Raw genomic sequence first — 17,206 nt, 5'->3', positions numbered from 1 at the left:
TTGATGAGGTCACTCATCTTGGAATCAGAGCCTCAGGCCCAGATAAGTCTTCAGATATCTGGCTTACAGCTTGACTGCAGCCTTGCAAAAGGCCTCGAGCCACCCAGCTGAGCTGCTCACAGATTTTTGATTTCCAGAAACCATGAGATCAAAAATGTTGCTGTGTTAAGATGTGAAATTTTGGGGTTATCTGTCATGCATCAATAGATAATGAAGGGAGTGTTCTCTTTAGATTGTATGTTCCTACTGAATCTGGTTTTCTGGGGAGGGGTCTAGGAATCTGCATGAATGTCACTGGGTGATTCTTTGACCCTCTAGAGTTTGAGAACCACTGCTCTTTTTTTCACTGACTGCCCTCCTCTTCCTTCCCTCCCTCCATTCCTTCCTTCCCCTACAGTACAGTTCCCAAAAGCTCTGACCAGGGCCTCTTCTCTTTTTATTGTGCACTCCCCAAGCAAGTACATCTATTCTGTGGCTTTAACAGACAGACTTGGAGCAACCCGTGGACCTACTTCTTCCACACCGAGCCCTCTTCAAAGCTCCTAAGCCCTATTTTCCAACTGCCTGCCTGATATCTGCATGTGTATTTCCCTCCAGCAAGTCAAACTCAGTATGTCCAACATTGAATTCATAACCATCCTCATGAAACCTTTTCATTTGTGTTCCCTATTTTTGATAGTAATTTATAGCTTAGTCTCCTAGGCTCTAAATCTTGATATCATCCTTGCATCCTCTTTTTCCTTACCCTCAACACATCCGAAGATCTGACAATCGTCCTCTTCAGTCCTCCATTCTCCCATGGCCACTGCCACCACTCTGATTCACACGTCATTACCCCTTTCCTGGCCTGTTGTGATGGCTGCTCCATTGTTTTCTCACTCTTCTCTTTCCCCACAACCTCTTCCATTCCAACCTTCAATCCACAACCTCTCCATTGTCTTTTGAATAAAGTTTAAACTTCTTGGCATGGCATGTAAAGTCCCTAACAGTGAGGCCCTAACAGGATGTTCTACGTTTATTATTAATAGCCATCTCCTAACTCACCCCTAAACACACATACTCTCTCGGCACAAGATGTTATCCATAATTTCCCAAACATGCCTTGAAGTGGTCTATATCTTTCCTCATACTATTATGACCCCTAGAGAATTAAAATTCTCCTTTGAGAATAAAAAAAAATCACACTGTAAAGCCCATTGCAAAATTTATTTGTGATGCAGTTGCAATGGTAGATGTAGTTCATGTCTGCACCCTCTCATCCCAGTCCCCAAACCAGGTCAGGAGAAGGCAGGGGGAGAGTGTGGGTGCAAACCCCATTTAGCTTGCAGCTACTTTGTTGCCTTCGGACATGAAAAAGGCATTTTCAGCTTCCTGTGGGTCTTCACCTGCTTTAGCTACACAGGTTGTACTTTTGTGAAAAGGTGCACTCATTATTCATTTATTGAGCTGATAAGCATTTATTAACCCTATCCTAGCATCACGGTGGATATCAAAGTTCAGACCTAGTTCCTGCTCTTTGTCTGGTAGAGAGTAGCAATTGCCAGAAGATACTAAAATATCAGGGGACTTCACAGGTAAAGGAAATCACCTCTAGGTTGGAAGGGTGGGGAGTGGGGATAAGTACTTGCCTACCTTCCTTTCCTTGAATGTAAGCTCCAGAAGGGCAGGCATCTTTGTTTTGTTCAAGTCTGTATTTCCAGTAGCTAGATCAGCAACCTACACAGAGTAGGACCCAAGATATATTTGTTGAATGAATGGGTGACTGAATAAAAACTTTTACGTAGAAAAAGTGTAGGTTCAGGTTCATAACTGTGAGCTTCTTAGAGGCTGAGATGATAGCCATTTGCATATTTATGGATTTGCATTGTGTTGAGCATACCTTAGGCACTCAATAAGTGCTGGATGAATGTCGAGTGATTCCATAGTGAGGTTTGTTTTCTCCCACCCTTTCCCTGGTGTCATTAAGTGTTAGCCTTCCTGAAGAAAATATTTATGCTAAGTTGACAGTGGTTTTAAAGGTAAGAGTCTTTAAGAAACCAAGAAGAAAAGGCAAGGTGAAAGAAGATGAGACAAGATAAAAAGGTCAGGAAAATAACATTTTTAATGTAATTAACTACTGAAAGTGTTCCTGAAAGCACTGGTTTACCTTTACCCAAGAGTCAACTGAAATGGAAAATCTGACTATATGTGACATTGTTAAACTATCTCATTAGCAACACTTGTTTGATTTAATCCAAGAACCAAATATTGCTATATAGAGGTCAAAGCTTAAAGTTATTGAAGACTTATCCAATTCAGAATTAAATAAAGAGGCCAAAGGCCCAGAGAATATTTATGCTGCTGTTCTTTTTTCCTCCCAGTGATCTAAATTTAACTAACTGAAATTATATTCTAAGTATCAGATATTTATGCCAGGCTCTGAAGTGGCAGCTAATTTGCATACTGAAATTACTTGAGACTTGTTTTAGTGAGAAGCCCATTGGGTGCAGAAATAATTGCTGGGGAAGAATCAAAAGCAGGAGAACATGATGGTCTTTGCCCTGAAGCAGCTTACCATGTAAGCAGGTGAAACAGATATTAAGAAAGCGGGGGCTGGGGTGGGGGGGAAGAAGTAAAGAAATATTTGAGTTCAGATTCATTTACAGCCTTTTGGCACAGCCTGCTAGTTGGTCATTGAAATCTGAGCTTTCCTTCTTCAGAAACGGTCGTCCCTGGGACTACATTTCCCAGCTCCCTTTGCATCTATGTGAGACTATGTGACTAGTTGGCCATGTGACCTCATTCTGGCCAATGGAATGTGGGCAGAAAAGATGTGGACCACTTTTAGGCCTGGACCCTATGCCTTACCCTCCTTCTTCTATGGGCTGATATAACTTTTTTTTTTTTTTTTTTAATTGTACTGTCTTGTCCCAGTTTTGAAGCCCTGAATAGAGGCTGGTCAGTTAGTTTCCCTTCTTAAACAGCCGATTAAGTCCACATCCCAAACCACTTCACTTGTTGGGCCCTAACACTCTGGGGCCACGAAACGTATACCCTAATCCCCCCAGAGTCAGGTACCGGACAACTAGGGATAACCCCTATGCCCAGAGCCCCACCCGCAAATTATTCAACTTAGCCAATCCACAGGAAGACCATGAAACCTAGTTAACCCCACCCCATTTGCCATAAATCAGCTGCCCCCTAGACCCCCAGCCTGCTGTTACTCTGTTCCTGGGTACAATCCCCTGTGTGGCCCTGCCTAGCAATCTTCTCTTGTTCAGAGCTCTAAGAATCAGAGAATTTTGCCTTTCATTTATCCAAGTGTCATTGTGTTGGTTCTCACCATCTTTAAATCTTACAAAACAGATGAAATGGCAGTGATCACAGATTCTTGGAAACTATGTTGACGATGACAAAGTTGCCTTCTGTCTGGTCCTGAATGTCTTCCTCTAACTCTCCCACCCCTGCCCCACCGTCAGTGCCCTGCACTGTCCTATGAAGAGAAAGGAACTTCTATTATGTTGTTCCTTGTTTTGGCTTATCGGTTATGTCAGTCTAGCCTACTATAATTATTATAGGAAAACAACCAACCCATTGCTAGGGATATAGTATGAAATGAGGAAGGCTCCAGAGAGAGACAAGGGAAACCATTATCTCAATAATCTCTAAGGAGGGGAGCTCAGGGTTGATCTTTTACAAAATGGCAAACTAGTTAGTCCTTACTGGACTTACTGGACATCCCTCCACTCCTGTCCAAGGAAATGCTTCAGTCAAAAGATGCCTTATGTAGATAGATCTCCATTATCTCTAGTTTCAAAAAATATACCATCAGTGCATGGAATTCTCAAAGTTAACTTCATGTCCTTAGGCCCCAGGTTCATGCCGACCTTTTCCTCTTCTATGTTTATCTTTTTCCCCTCCTATCTTTTCCTTTGCATTGCAAATTAATTTCTAACAATCTAAGCATTACATAATAGTATTCTCAACAAAATTATTTACAAATAAATAAATTAAATAATGAAAGTAAAATATAAATTATAGAAATAAAACTATTCTTCGATTAATCCTCCCCAACAATTCCGTCTGCTCTCACCAACCCAGGTGCAACCCCACTGTCTTCTGTGCATGGATTCAGACATTTTTCCTTTTTATTCACATTAGTTGATAGAAAATCTATGGTATTGTTTTTCCGTAAATCATGTCTTACTGTCCATTTTGTCCCACAATTTGCTTGTTTCACCCAACAATGTTTTGGAGAGCTCTCCATGGTCCTACATGGAGATCTAGTTTATACCTAATGACTACATACTGTTCCTTAGTGTGATTGTACCACAATTCATTTAGTCATTCCATTATTCAGGGTGTCTCCAATTTTCCACCATTACATAAATATCTGCAGTGAACATCCTGGGACATGCTTGCCTGAGTACTTACTTGGTCCTGGGTGCTCTTCAGGTGCTTTCTAGGGGATCCCATTTAAGCCTCTCAGCAGTTGTATGAGGTAAGTACTGACATCATCTTTGCTTAGTGGGTGAAGTGTTTGAGGTGAACTTGCCAGGGCTTCTTTAGGGGTAATAATGAGTGGTGCGTTTGCAGGGCAGTTTACCCTCCTCGAAGTGTAGCATGTTTTAAGGACACCAAAGGCTTTGTTTTAATCAGGTACAGTAAGACATGTAGACATGGAAATGACTGTCAGGAAAGAGGTGTTCTTCTTTATACTCACAATTCCCTGGAAGCGGGAGGCATGGCAAATCATGCAGGGCCACCTGGGGAAGCACCAGGACTGGTCAGGAGGCAGAGAGAATGAGGGGTGCAGTGGGGAATGTGTGGTTGTCGTGTGAAGGAATGGGTGAAGTGGGTAAACAAGTGTATAATAGGCTAGTTTGAATAATTTCAGTGGGCTCTGAGGCATTGGGGCTGTCCCTAGTTGTCTGGTACCTGGCCCTGGGGTGATTATGGCAGGGGGATAGTGACTCTAAGTGTGAGAGATCATAAAGGAGGTACTGGGGTGTGTGGGCTCTAGTTTACTATCTCTAGGAATTGCTTAGCCCTGGGAAGGGCAGTCACTCCAGGGTCAGCAAGACCCCAGGTGTCAAAGCATCAGAATACAGAAAATGAAAGACATGGTTAATACATAGCAATTTACACTCCTACCAGCAGAATATGGGAATTCCCTTTTCCCTGCATCATCACCAAACACTTGATGTTATCAGACTTATATCTGTAGTCCATCTGATAGGGGAAAACAGTGTCTGTTGTTTTAATTGGCATGTTCTCATTAATTAGTGATGTTGAGTACCTTTCATGTATCTTTGGTCCAATGGTGAATAGCCCATTCCTGGCTCCTCTCTCCAATTTATTTCCACTCCTCCACAGTCTTCTCTCTTTTTCTTCAGACACAAACCAAACTTCCCTCCATGACTTTCCAAGCCTTTCTCAGTATGGCACAGGTGCTTTTCGGAATTTTTACTTCTTGGCATTTCCCAACTTGTCTTCTAAATTCTGCACTTGGTCTCTTTCCCCACCCCCTCCTTCCTGGTCTTTACACAAGCTGTTCCTTCTGTCTGGAAACTCACTGCACCTTCTCTTCCGTTTCTTCCCTTTATACACACGCACGTGCATGCGTGTGCACACACACACACACACACACACACACACACTTCTACTCATACAACATGTGAAGTCACCCCCAGGATCCTTTGCCAGCACACTCCATCCTATCTGCTTTACAATCTTAGCACTTAGCCCATGAACCTGTAACTGCAGATTTACTTTTCTACTCTCTCCATAGGTTATGAACTGGTTGAAGACAAAGATTGTGTCTTTTATATCTTTGTATCCTCCACGCCTAGTACAATGACTGAAACATGTCAAGTACCCTAGAATACACCTTGAATGGAGGAAGAATGGGTGAGAGGTGACTGAATGAGCACTTTTAAAAATTTAAGTATAGTTGATTTAAATGTTTCAAGTGTACAGCAAAGTGATTCAGTTACACATATACACATATGTATATTCTTTTTCAGATTATTTCCCATTACAGATTATTACGAGATATGGACTATAGTTCCCTGTGCTATACAGTAGGTCCTTGTTGTTTATCTATTTTACATATAGTAGTGTGTATCTGATAATTCCAAATTCCTATTTTGTCCCTCCCTCCTTTGGTAATCATAAGTTTGTTTTCTATGTCTGTGAGCCTATTTCTGTTTTGTAAATAAGCTCATTTGTATCATTTGTTTAGATTCCATATATAAGAGCTATCATATATTTGTCTTTCTCTGACTGACTTCACTTAATATGATAATCTCTAGATGGACCTATGGCAGGGGGACAGTGCTGGCATGGTACCAGCATGGTACCAGCATGTTGCTGCAAATGGCATTATTTCATTCTTTTTTATGGCTGTGTAATATTCCATTGCATATATATATATATATATATATATATATATATATATATACACACACATATATACATATATACGACACTTCTTTATCCATTCATTTGTGGATCAACATTTAGGTAGCTTCCATGTCTTGCCTATTGTAAATAGTGCTGCTATGAACGTTGGGGCACATGTATCCTTTTCGAATTAGAGTTTTTGTCTTTTCCAGATACATGCCCAGGAGTGGGATTGCTGGATCATATAGTAACTCTATTTCCAAATGAGCACTTTTATCCTGTTCCACACTCCAGCCTTGGAAGTGTGTCTCCTCACTGAATGTGTTATCCATCTAGGGCAGAGGTGGTGGGTGGATCATATGCTTTGACAATTCTAGACCTGTACCCAAACCCAGCATCCAGTGCAATGCTAAGCTATGTTCTAGCATGTTCTGAGCTCATTAAATGGGTGGTGGTTGATTCTATGTTTCCCTGGATGGGCAGGATTGAGGAAACCCAGAGAGAAGAGAGAAGAATATCAACTGACTTCAGTCTGGTTTTCAATGCCAGGGCAAGATTGGTGGGGAAGGTCTCCTTTCCTTCTGCTGTTAATCAGTTAATTCAGAAAATAATTCTTGATTGCTCTACTGTGTTCCAGGCTCTATGTTTAGCAATAGGTGGACCAAGTAGAGAAACACTTGCTCCCAGAGAACTCACAGTCTACTCAGAGGCACGGTACCAGTCTGCTAAGTGCAGGCATATTGGGATGAATGAAAAGGTGTGGACTGTGGGAAGTGCTTCGTGGAGATAATGTTTAGACGCTGAGGGTTGATAGGACTGTGAAGCAGTGTGCCTTCAAAGCTGGCATTCTGGGGTTCAGGGGCGCAGGAGCTGAGAGGTGCTCAAGAGGGAGGACGAAAGGGCCACAGAGCACAGAGTGGTGGAGTGTGGTTGATGCCATGCTGGACATAAATCCTTTCAGACACTTCCTGTTCAAGTGCCATCGTGTCCTTTCTCTGCTCACAAACCTCCAATGGCTTCCCTTCTCACTCTGAGTAAAAACCAGATCCCTGCCAATGCCTCTAAGGTCCACCTCAGTAGGAGACCTCTCTGACCTCAGCCGCCCTCGTTGTCTGCATCACTCACTCACTCCAGCCTCATTGACATCCTTCCTGTTTCGTGTCCACAACAGGCATGCTTCTGCCTCAGGGACATTGCATCTGCTCTCCCCTTGCCTGGAAATGCTTTTCTCTCAGAAAACTGCATAGCTCACTCCTTCAGGTTTTTACTTAAATGTTACCTTCCCAGTAAGGGCTTCCCTGCCTACTTTATCAAAAATTTAAGCCTTGATCTTTGCACAGCACATGTGATAGACTGCCAGTTTCCCCTGACCCCTTCAGTCCACTCTCTTCTTGCTTCTGGTCACCTGTTTGCCCCATAAAGACTACATTTCCCAGCTTCCCTTGTAGCTAGATATGGTCATGTGACTAGGTTCTCACTAATCATAGGTGAGAAAGTCAATTTTTGTGTAGCTCCTGCCTCCCTTGCCTGAAAGGAAATTGTTTGCCTTAGATTCCCTTTTCTTATCACTTTCCCTCAGATTGGACCCCAGACAGATCAGTGACCCAGCTTCAGTCCCACACATGAGGACAGTATCTTAGAGGATGGCAGAATAATGAGGTAGAAGGAATCTGGGTCCCTGAATGACCCTACGGAGCAGAGATGCCCCATCCACCTAGAATAGTAAGACATTCACATAAGGGAGAGATAAACTTCTATTTAAGTTACTGAATATTTGGATCACTTTGTTATAACGACTCTGCCTATGCTCTAACCTACACATCTCCTCTATAAATTCCCTCATTTATTATTCTGACTAGTACTTCACACCATCTAACACTCCCAATGTTTTCTTCTTTTGTTTATCATGTGTTCCTTACGTAGACTGTGAGTTCTTCCAGGGCAGGGGGTTTAGCATCTTTGTTCACTACTGCATCTCCAGCACCTAGTACAGTGCCCAGTTCATAGTAGGTGCTCAATGAATATATTTGGCATGAAATGTTATTGTCCACTGAAAATGAAATCAAAGGCTATGCCATGAAGACAGAGCTTCAGTAAGTTTTGAAAAAAAATCCTAGGGCAAGGTGGGGGCAGTAAGAGGATGGGAGAGGGGAGGGGAAAATGAGTGAAAACAGAGAGGAACGTCATTCATGCAGGGTTGAGAGAAGCGTGGAGTCCGAGGAGGGGTGGAGTTTTTAATCAGGTCAGAAAAGCCCCTCAGCTCTCCTGTGTTTGGGAGGGAGACTCTGGGGGCTTTGCTTCAGCATGTCTCCCCACTGGTATTGGTTTTGGCATTGACTTCTATATGAAAGAGGAAGAAAGATTAAGTTTTTTTCCCATTTAGCAGGAAGTCAGTCATGCTGTCTCCTGCATTCCATCTACCCTTATTCTCATCCTCTTGAGAAAAATCTATATCCTAATATTCAGGATAACTTGCCTAGAATCCTTGAGGTGGAAGGTATTCATAACAATAGCTGTGACGTATTGGGAAAACCATTAGGATGGAACTGAACTGCTTTAGATTTAATCTGATGCCTTCCTTGGCTGGGTGGTCGCGAGTAAATGGATTGAACTCCTTTGTCTTTAGTGTCCTCGCCTGTAAAATGAGTGTAACACTGGACACTGGATTGCGTCCCCTCAAGCTCCAGTACCTCAGAATGTGACTGTATTTCAAGACAGGGCCTTTAAAGAGGGAATAAAGTTAAAATGGGGTTGTTAGAGTGGTCTCTAATCTGATATAACTGGTGTCCTTATAAAAAAGGTTAGGACACACACACACACACACGCACACAGAGGGAGACACCAGACACTTGCACACACAGAGGGATGACCATGTGAGCACACAGCAAGATGGTGGCCATCTGCAAGCCAAGGAGAGCAGCCTCAGAAGAAACCAAACCTGCTGACACCTTAATCTCAGACTTTTGGCCTCCAGAACTGTGAGAAAATAAATCTTTGTGGTTTTATGACACCTAGTGTGTGATATTTTGTTATGACAGTCCTAGAAACTAATACATGAGATAATGTGGAAAGCTAACAAAATGGTGTGCTGTACCTGCCCTCCAAATGCTTGTCTTCTAAAGTTGCATTAATAGAAGCAAATTATTTACAATACAGGATGTGCCAGTCCTGTCGTATGCTGGTCAGAACCCACAGAGTGAATGTGGAATCCCCTTCTGGAAACAAACTCTGATTGCTTGGGGGTGGGTGGCCATTGGGAAACTGGGTCCCATCCAGAGAAAGGCTACAAGGCTGGCGAGGAGTCTAGGCACTGTCACACTGTGCAAAGTAGCTAAGTTTAACCCGGAGAAAGGAAGAGTTAAGGGGACATAAAGCCATCTCCAAATGGGTAAAGCACTGTCTTAAGGAAGAGGAATTCCATTTAGCTGTGTGGGCCCAGATGGGAGAGCCGGAACCAGTGAGTAAAAGTTTCAGGGAGGTAGGTTTCAGTTCAGTACAAAGAGGGCTTTTCTAAGAGAGCCGTGGGCAAACATTACAGGCTTCCTCAAGTATTCCATGAGGCTGCATGACCACTTAGCAGAAATGTCAGAGGGGGAGACTCAAGCACAGGTCCTGTGTTTGCACCAGATAAACTTGGATGTTTCTTTCAATCCTTATATTCTCTGTACGACTGGATTGTACACATACACACGGTCTACAAATGTTTTTGAGTCTGTTGATTTGACGGCTTATTAGAAAGCTTTAGAAAATTTACTGAGAAAAACAATTACATAAATATTCAAACTCTAGAGGTCAGTCATAGAACCTTGGAAGCATGGGTACCCAACTAAGACTTTGGAGCCCCAAAGCACAAGCTTTAGCAGAAACGAACTTGTGCTAGTGAAAAATCTTAAACTTATTCTAGGCAAAGCTGCCATCTCAGTTTTACAAAGCAAAAATAAATAAATAGAAAAAATGCTGAGTTAGATTTATCTACTAAAAGTTCATCTATCCTGAAAGAATTTGTTAAAATTACTCCCAGTAAGAGCCGACAGAGTAAAAGCTGTAATTTCCTGACTACCATGAGTATGTGAGATCTGGGGAAAGCCGACGGAAGCAGAGGATGATTTGGTGGCGGTATCCGAAACATGGTTTTCATATCCACAAATTGCTACAGAATAATGGGGTGCCGCTGGTTCTAAAGTGCGGCCTGCCTGCACCACCTCATCAGCTCACACCGCTTAACTACTGGGACGTAGGCCCTCGGAGCCAGGCAGGCAGAGGAAGGCCAGTCTTGCGCAGGGCCAGCGGGCGGCCAGAACCAGTGGGGAGTGAGTTGCATCCTTCTGCGGGCTGGGCTCGGGCACCAAAAGCCGCAGAGAGACAACACCGACGAGGCGAACTCTCTCCACCGGGGGCTGGGAGGGCAAACACCCTCGACCCCCTTGGGTTCCGATCCACAGCCCCAGAAGCCCCCCACCCACCCGCCACCCCTCCTCCGTACTCAACCTTCTGCAGCGGCACCGAGGACCCTCCCTCTCCCCGCAAGGAGAGCGCGCGCCGGGCGGAGGTTCGGAGGGGCCAGCGCATCTCCCAGACAGGCTCAGAGTTCTCCTGCACAACGCCTGCGGCTCGCAAAAGGGCAAATATCAAGGGAGCGGGGGAGGGGGAAGAGTGTCATTCGGGCTCTGAGGGGACACGCAGAGCCTTGGTGGGACGTGGTGAGGTGCGGAGAGCTAAACGCAGGAAAGGAAGAGACTTTGGCAATTGGCCGTCCCCCGCCCCGCCCACGTGAACCCCGTCGGTGGTGAGGGTCTTGGGGTGGGGGCCGGCCGGGCTGTGCACTCTTGTCCCACGGGTTGGAGCCACCACCGCGGCAGCAGCCTAAAGCGGAGCCCTCTCCCGCGCCGTGCCGCGCTCTGGGGGCACCGGAGGACGCGAGGAGGCCGCGGCGGCCACCCGGGCTCGCGCGCAGCCCAGGCGGAGACCGCCGTCCTGCGCCAGGAAAGGGGCGACCCGGCCCTAGGCCTGTGCCGACAGGTGCAGGCGCGCGGGCTTCCGATTGGTTGCGGCGGCGGCGGGTCCCTTCCCCCTCCCCGCGCTCGCGGGGCCCCTTCCCCAGCCGCGGCACTGGCTGGGTCTGCGGAGGCGCGTGCCCGCCGCGTGCGTGTCCGGGCTGCGCGCCTCCGCCCCGCCCCCGCCCCCTCCCTCTCTCCGCGCCGCCGCCGCGCGCTCCGGAGCTCAGGTAGCGGGCGCGCCGGTGCCTCCTCGGGGGCGCGCGGCCGGACTGCCGTCCTCCCCCCGCAACTCCCGCACCCGTCCGCTCCCGGAGCCTGGGGAGGGAGAGCGCGGGCGGGGGGAGCTGGAACCGGGCGCCGCCGCCGCCGCGGCCGCCGCCGCCGCCGCCGCCGCCGCCGCCGAGGCTTCCGTCTCGCTCGCTCGCGCAGCGGCGGCAGCAGAGGTCGCGCACAGATGCGGGTTAGACTGGCGGGGGGAGGAGGCGGAGGAGGGAAGGAAGCTGCATGCATGAGACCCACAGGTAAGACCGAGAGCCCCGGAAGGGGCTTTCCATCCCGGGGAGGCGCTCGCAGGCCGAGGAGGGGGAGTTGGTGCCTGGTTCTTCTCCCCGAGGGAGGAATTTTTTGATAGCACAGAGAAATCTCACTGGGGACTGGGCAGTAGGACCCATCCCGATCCTGGGGAAAACCAGAGAAGTAGCTGGGGGGATCCGGTGCTACCTCGTGAGATTCCTAAGAGTGAAATGTATAGGCCCGGGGAAAAGTGTTTTTCCAGCCCCGAGAGGCTGGAAGGCTTTAGACTTTCCTGTCGTGGTCACAGCCGCTGAATCCGGGGGACCGGCGCGGAGCCAATGTGCGCTAACCCCTGACCTCCCTCCCCTCCTCCATCCCTCCCGCACGCGCAGCATCCCGCGGCGGCTGTTACTCAGTGTACCCCGCGCTGGGGAGAAGCGGAGGGAGCTCGCCGTGGGAAAGGGGCGGGGGCCGCGCGGGGGAGGAATGGGGAAGGAGCAGGGGAAGCCGAGGGTCCGTGTCCCAGGGCGGAGGAGGGGGAGCCTGGCCCCGGCGCCCCGGCAGCCTGGGGTATCGTCGTGTTCGCTCCTGGTTGCAGACTCTTGCAAGCCGGATGCCCTCTGTGGATGAAAGATGTATCATGGAATGAACCCGAGCAGTGGAGATGGATTTCTAGAGCAGCAGCAGCCTCAGTGCCCCCAGAGACTCTTGGCCGTGATCCTGTGGTTTCAGCTGGCGCTGTGCTTCGGCCCTGCACAGCTCACGGGCGGTGAGTGACCCCGCCGTGGCGGGGAGGGCCTGGGACGGCAGGGAAGGGGAGCCTGGCTGGCAGGATAGCCTTGCCACTCCGCCCCCCCTACACCCCAGACTTCTGGGGTGCCCGAGAATCCGAGGAGCCCCTGTGTCCCAGCCTGAGACCACCCTTCTTCAAAATCCCTGGAGTTCCCAGAAAATTCCTCTGTGGAGCCTGCATAGATTCACACACCCACATTCTGTCTGGAGTTTCCCACCAGCCGGCCATCCTGGCTTCTCTGAAGGAAAGACAATAAGCCTGGCCCATTATTCTCACTTTGGCCAAGAGAGAGAGAGAGAGAGAGAAAGAAAGAGAAAGAAAGTGGTGTATTTGTGGTGAACGTGTGTTTGTGGACCTTTGACCCTGGTCTGTGCCCTCAGCAGGCAGAGGTCAGTTTTCAGCTTCTGGATTTAGGCCAGAGTTGCAAGAACCACCTTTGTGAATGTGAAGGGTCTGGCTGCAGGACAGCTTTATTTGAAAGTTAACTTTCTCTTTGCCTTGGGAGGTGGTGTGTTCAGGCATGCCCGTGCATGTTGGCGGTGGGGAGGGGATGCAGAGGTAGGTGTTCCTTCAGATGTGTTTCTGGAGAACTGCTTGGCTTATCCAGGTCTGAGTTACAGGGGGAATAAAGTCGAGTGCTTTTCTATGAAGTGGAAGTTAGCTGAAATCAAATTCAGAGCCTCAGTCCTCAGAGGCGCCTGATCTCTGACGTGTCTGTTGGGCAGGGGGAGGGTATATTTTGGTTGTGCTGGAGGAAGATGGATGGCATTCCTGTCTGAATTTCAGAGCCTAAGGGTCCTCTGCCACCACTGCTCTTTGCTGTCCGTTCCAGATTTCCTGTGAGAGCTTGCTGATGTGGGCATATTAAAAGGACAGAATTTTTCAGTTTCTGGAGCTGAAAAACTGTTAATCTACAAATAAATTATAATTGGTGGAAAAGCAGTATTGACTGATACAAGTAAACCATTTTAGTGTTTTAAAATATTGCCGTTTTAGAGAATTCAAAGGTGAAGATGGAAATAATGAGTGAAAAATTAGTAGAAGTGGGGGAGGGCACTGCCAAGTTGGGCTTTAAACACAGAGGAATCAATAACCCAGGCGTTGCATTTAGAGGTCTGAAAGATGCCAGGAGTCTAAAGGAGCTTCCTGTGATGTGCATGTTTATCAGAATCAGTGAGAAAACACTCACTTTGGATGGGGGACCCGGTTTTGGTTTTCCAACAAGGGGTAACTTTTTTGGTGCTCCCTTTTTTTATAGACATGTCTCTGAAGCAGGTGTCCTCTTCATAGAGGACAAGGTCAAAGTGGGATGCCAGGCCAGCACCTGTGTGGCCTGCCAGGGCTCTGGTCACAGCCTCTGTCCGCCCGTGAGCTTTAGCTCCACTTGGCGGGTGAGTGAGACCAGGTGGGCAGGACAGCCTCGAGCAGGGCCTGGTCATCACCTCCCCTCTTCTCTTTTCTTGCCTGTCGTTTCCTTAAACCAGGTGCACGCGATTCTAGCTGTCATTTCCTTAAACCAGGTGCACGTGATTCTCCATCTTCTCTGTTCCTTTCTCCAGGTTAGATGACAGGTTAGTCAGGGTTCATCTGTGTGTGTCTTGACTGTTGTTATTGGAAGTGTGAGGTCTGAGCACAGCCTGGACTTGGTTGGCCCTTGGTTCTGCCATTTGTGTTTACAGAGCATCCCCCCACTCAAGGATCTCAGAGCTCAGCACACAGTACAGCCCCCTCAGTCGCACATTAGTCACCCGTGCGGTTGTACAACACGTCTTTTACTCCCCTCTTCCGAGAGGCAAAGATATCAACAAAACTATCCGGGGCCTTAAAGAAGGCGGGATGAGGGTTGCCTGTTACCTCTCCCTTCTTAGTTCCCACACGCTGCAGAAAGGCTGGCCATCAGCTTTGTGTCATCTGGAACTCCCTCAGGCTGAGTGTGATTTCTGGAAGATGATTTATCATTTCAAAATTCTTCCATGAATAAACAATTTGGGTGGAAAAGCGTGGTGGAGGATGTTCTATGGAGTTCACTGTACAGAGATTTCTTTCTTAGGAAAGAAATCCACGTGGAGGCTACAGGATGGTTTCATTAAAGCAAATTCATTTTAATTCTAGACCAGTGCTTCTAAAATTTTAATGTACTTACAAATCACTAGGGATCTTGCAAAATGGCAGATTCTGGTTCAGCTGGTCTGGGGTGAGCCTGAGAGTCTCCATTCCCAACAAGCTCACAAGTGATGCAGTTGCTACTGGTCCCAGGACCACACTTTGATTAGCAATGCTTTCGACGAAGAATTCCTTAAAACAAGTTGGTTCTGACTCCAGACTTTCTGCCATCTCTCTCAAGTACCCAAATACAAATGGCCTGTGAAGAGGCAGAAGTCTCACCCAAGTGTCTAATCTTTAGGTGATACACAGAACTGAAACTCAGCCCTCAGAGAGTGCTGTCTTTTTTTTTTTTTTTTCCAACCATGAAAAGATGCCTATTTAATAGACACTGCTCTGAAATGTGGATTTTCATTTTTGATTGCTTTCAGTGGAAAAGGAACATGACAATAGCAAGATATAATAGTCTCAGCTAGGAGGAAAAAAAAAAAGAGCATGTGCCCAATACAAGAGTTACAGAAAAAGCCTGAACTAGAAAGGGAAAAATTGAGAAAATGATCAGATGAAGAAAAGGGGGGAAAAGAACTCTGTCAAAAACGAAGTGCTTTCTCCTAGAAAGCCAGAGGTTCAATTCAATTCTCGGAGCCCTAAGGGAGCTTTAATGAGCCTGAGTTGGCCTGAGGTGACTTTTGGATGTCTCTTTCCAGGTTGCCATTTATATATTAGGAAAGAGGGCCCACATTTGGGGCCACTAAAACCGTATACCGTGAGAGGAGTAACATCAGGTTTCTAGGGAGACACAGGGCCTCGCTGTTCCCAGAATCTGCACGCAGCACAGCTTCGGCTGCTTCTCTCTTCTTCCCTCACGGTATGTGTTCCCTGAGGTGGTTTTTGGGTCTTTGAGGTCTGCCCGGAGTGGTCCACCCTGGCTTAGAGGAAGAGAGCTAAGAGTTTGCTTTATATTTAGGTCCTTGAAGGCGAACTCACTAGTACAACCTTATAGCGTCAGGAACACCGGCCACGCTCTGCTACTTGATAGCTTTGGGGCTTTGGGCATTGGAAGCCTCAGTGTTCTCATCCATAAAATGGGGATGATGCTGCCTAACTTCTGGGGTTGCTGTGAGGGATGGGAGTCCTGAACACACTCGGTAAATGTAGACAGTAGTGAGCAGGGGCTAATCTGTAACCTTCCGGGCTTTGTTTTATTCATTCAGTAAAACCTTGACAAGCACTGCTGTATACAATGTTCTTTTTCCCTAGAAGAACCCTTCCTTCCTCTCTATTTTTTGCCCAGTGAACACATTTTTCTTTAAGACCCAACTTAAAATGCCATCATCTCTTTCATATTTCATTTCCCCCCTGCACTAGGTATAACCCTTTGTCCTAGTGTCATCTCATCACTAGAGCATAAGCCCATTGAAGGCAAGAACCTTGACTTTATTTATTTTCATGTCCCAGACACCCAACACAGCATCTGACACACAGAAGATGCTCCGCTAATGCTGACTGACAGCAAGAAAAAACATTCCCAAATTGCTGCCACACTGTTTAGAAAATAATTACCATGGGCGGTTACAAAAGTACTACAAGAGTGTCATGGTGATTGAGGCCACTTCCACTTGGAGGAGGCCTGGGAGGTTGGAGGAGAACTCAGGGAAGGTTCTAGAGAAGAGGTGGCACTTAGGATGAGATCTGAGGGAGGGAGGGGTTGGAGCATCTCAGGGGAGACACACCTTGTGCAGAGGTGTGGAGGCGGTGACGTCATTGAACTGTTCGGGGCGACAGATCAGTCTGGATCGTCTAGAACATGGTAGACCTGCAGGGAACCAGTAGGTAAGGAGGAGGAATAAATAGATTGGGAGCCAATCACAATGCCCCGTGAGGATTCCGGGTGTCGTGAGGATTCCGGGTGTCGCACAGCAGGCAGTGGGAACCACTGAAGGGTTTAGAGCAGGAGCCTATCATCTGAGCTACGCCCCGTTTCCTTTCTCTGCTTCCAGGTCTCTGACCCAGGGCACTCCCCGTTGGGCTGCCCTGTCTGCACATCAGAGATGTGGCACTAGTACCGCTGGCTTAAGCTCCTGGAGGTCTTGTTTGGGCCATGTGGCCATAGCATTGAGCTGTGTGCCAGCAGGCAGGAACAAATGCTGTCTGCCCAGCTCACTGATTTGGAGGTGCCAGTCTCTTGGAGTTTGAGAAAGATTTCTTACGTGGTAGAGCGTAAGCTTCTCCTGCAATGTTATGTCTAAAAGCCACAGTTGCAACCTGTAGTTAATTCAGTCTGTAAACAAAAGTCCCAGCGCCTCAAATTATAAAGCATGTTTCTTCAACAAAAGGCCACTCTAATATAAGCAGCATGGAAACGCTTTTGATTTATCCCCGAGGTGAAATCGGAAAGCTTTGGGAGACAGGAGAA

At 47.2% G+C, this 17,206-nt stretch overlaps 1 protein-coding gene across 4 annotated transcripts in view; it reads left to right on the top strand.

The window, feature by feature from the left end:
- Positions 1–11,122: 11,122 nt before the first annotated feature.
- The window catches only part of SUSD4 (sushi domain containing 4), a 135,621-nt gene continuing 129,537 nt past the window's right edge, over positions 11,123–17,206 (top strand). For 2 of the 4 annotated variants that reach the window (XR_008617026.1, XM_055084043.1), the window contains exons 1-2: positions 11,123–11,170; positions 12,493–12,663. Coding sequence is in view for 3 of the 4 variants with exons in the window: in XM_055084043.1 (XP_054940018.1) it covers positions 12,528–12,663 (136 nt within the window). In the remaining variant the exon portion in view is untranslated. Of the gene's footprint in view, positions 11,171–11,839; positions 11,903–12,214; positions 12,235–12,492; positions 12,664–17,206 lie in introns of those variants that run through there. The other 2 variants (XM_024130558.2, XM_055084044.1) reach the window with 2 other exon arrangements.

This window comes from Physeter macrocephalus, chromosome 4 (genome assembly GCF_002837175.3).
Source record: "Physeter macrocephalus isolate SW-GA chromosome 4, ASM283717v5, whole genome shotgun sequence".
Lineage (NCBI taxonomy): Eukaryota > Metazoa > Chordata > Mammalia > Artiodactyla > Physeteridae > Physeter > Physeter macrocephalus.
This window is presented reverse-complemented; position numbering and strand designations above follow the sequence as displayed.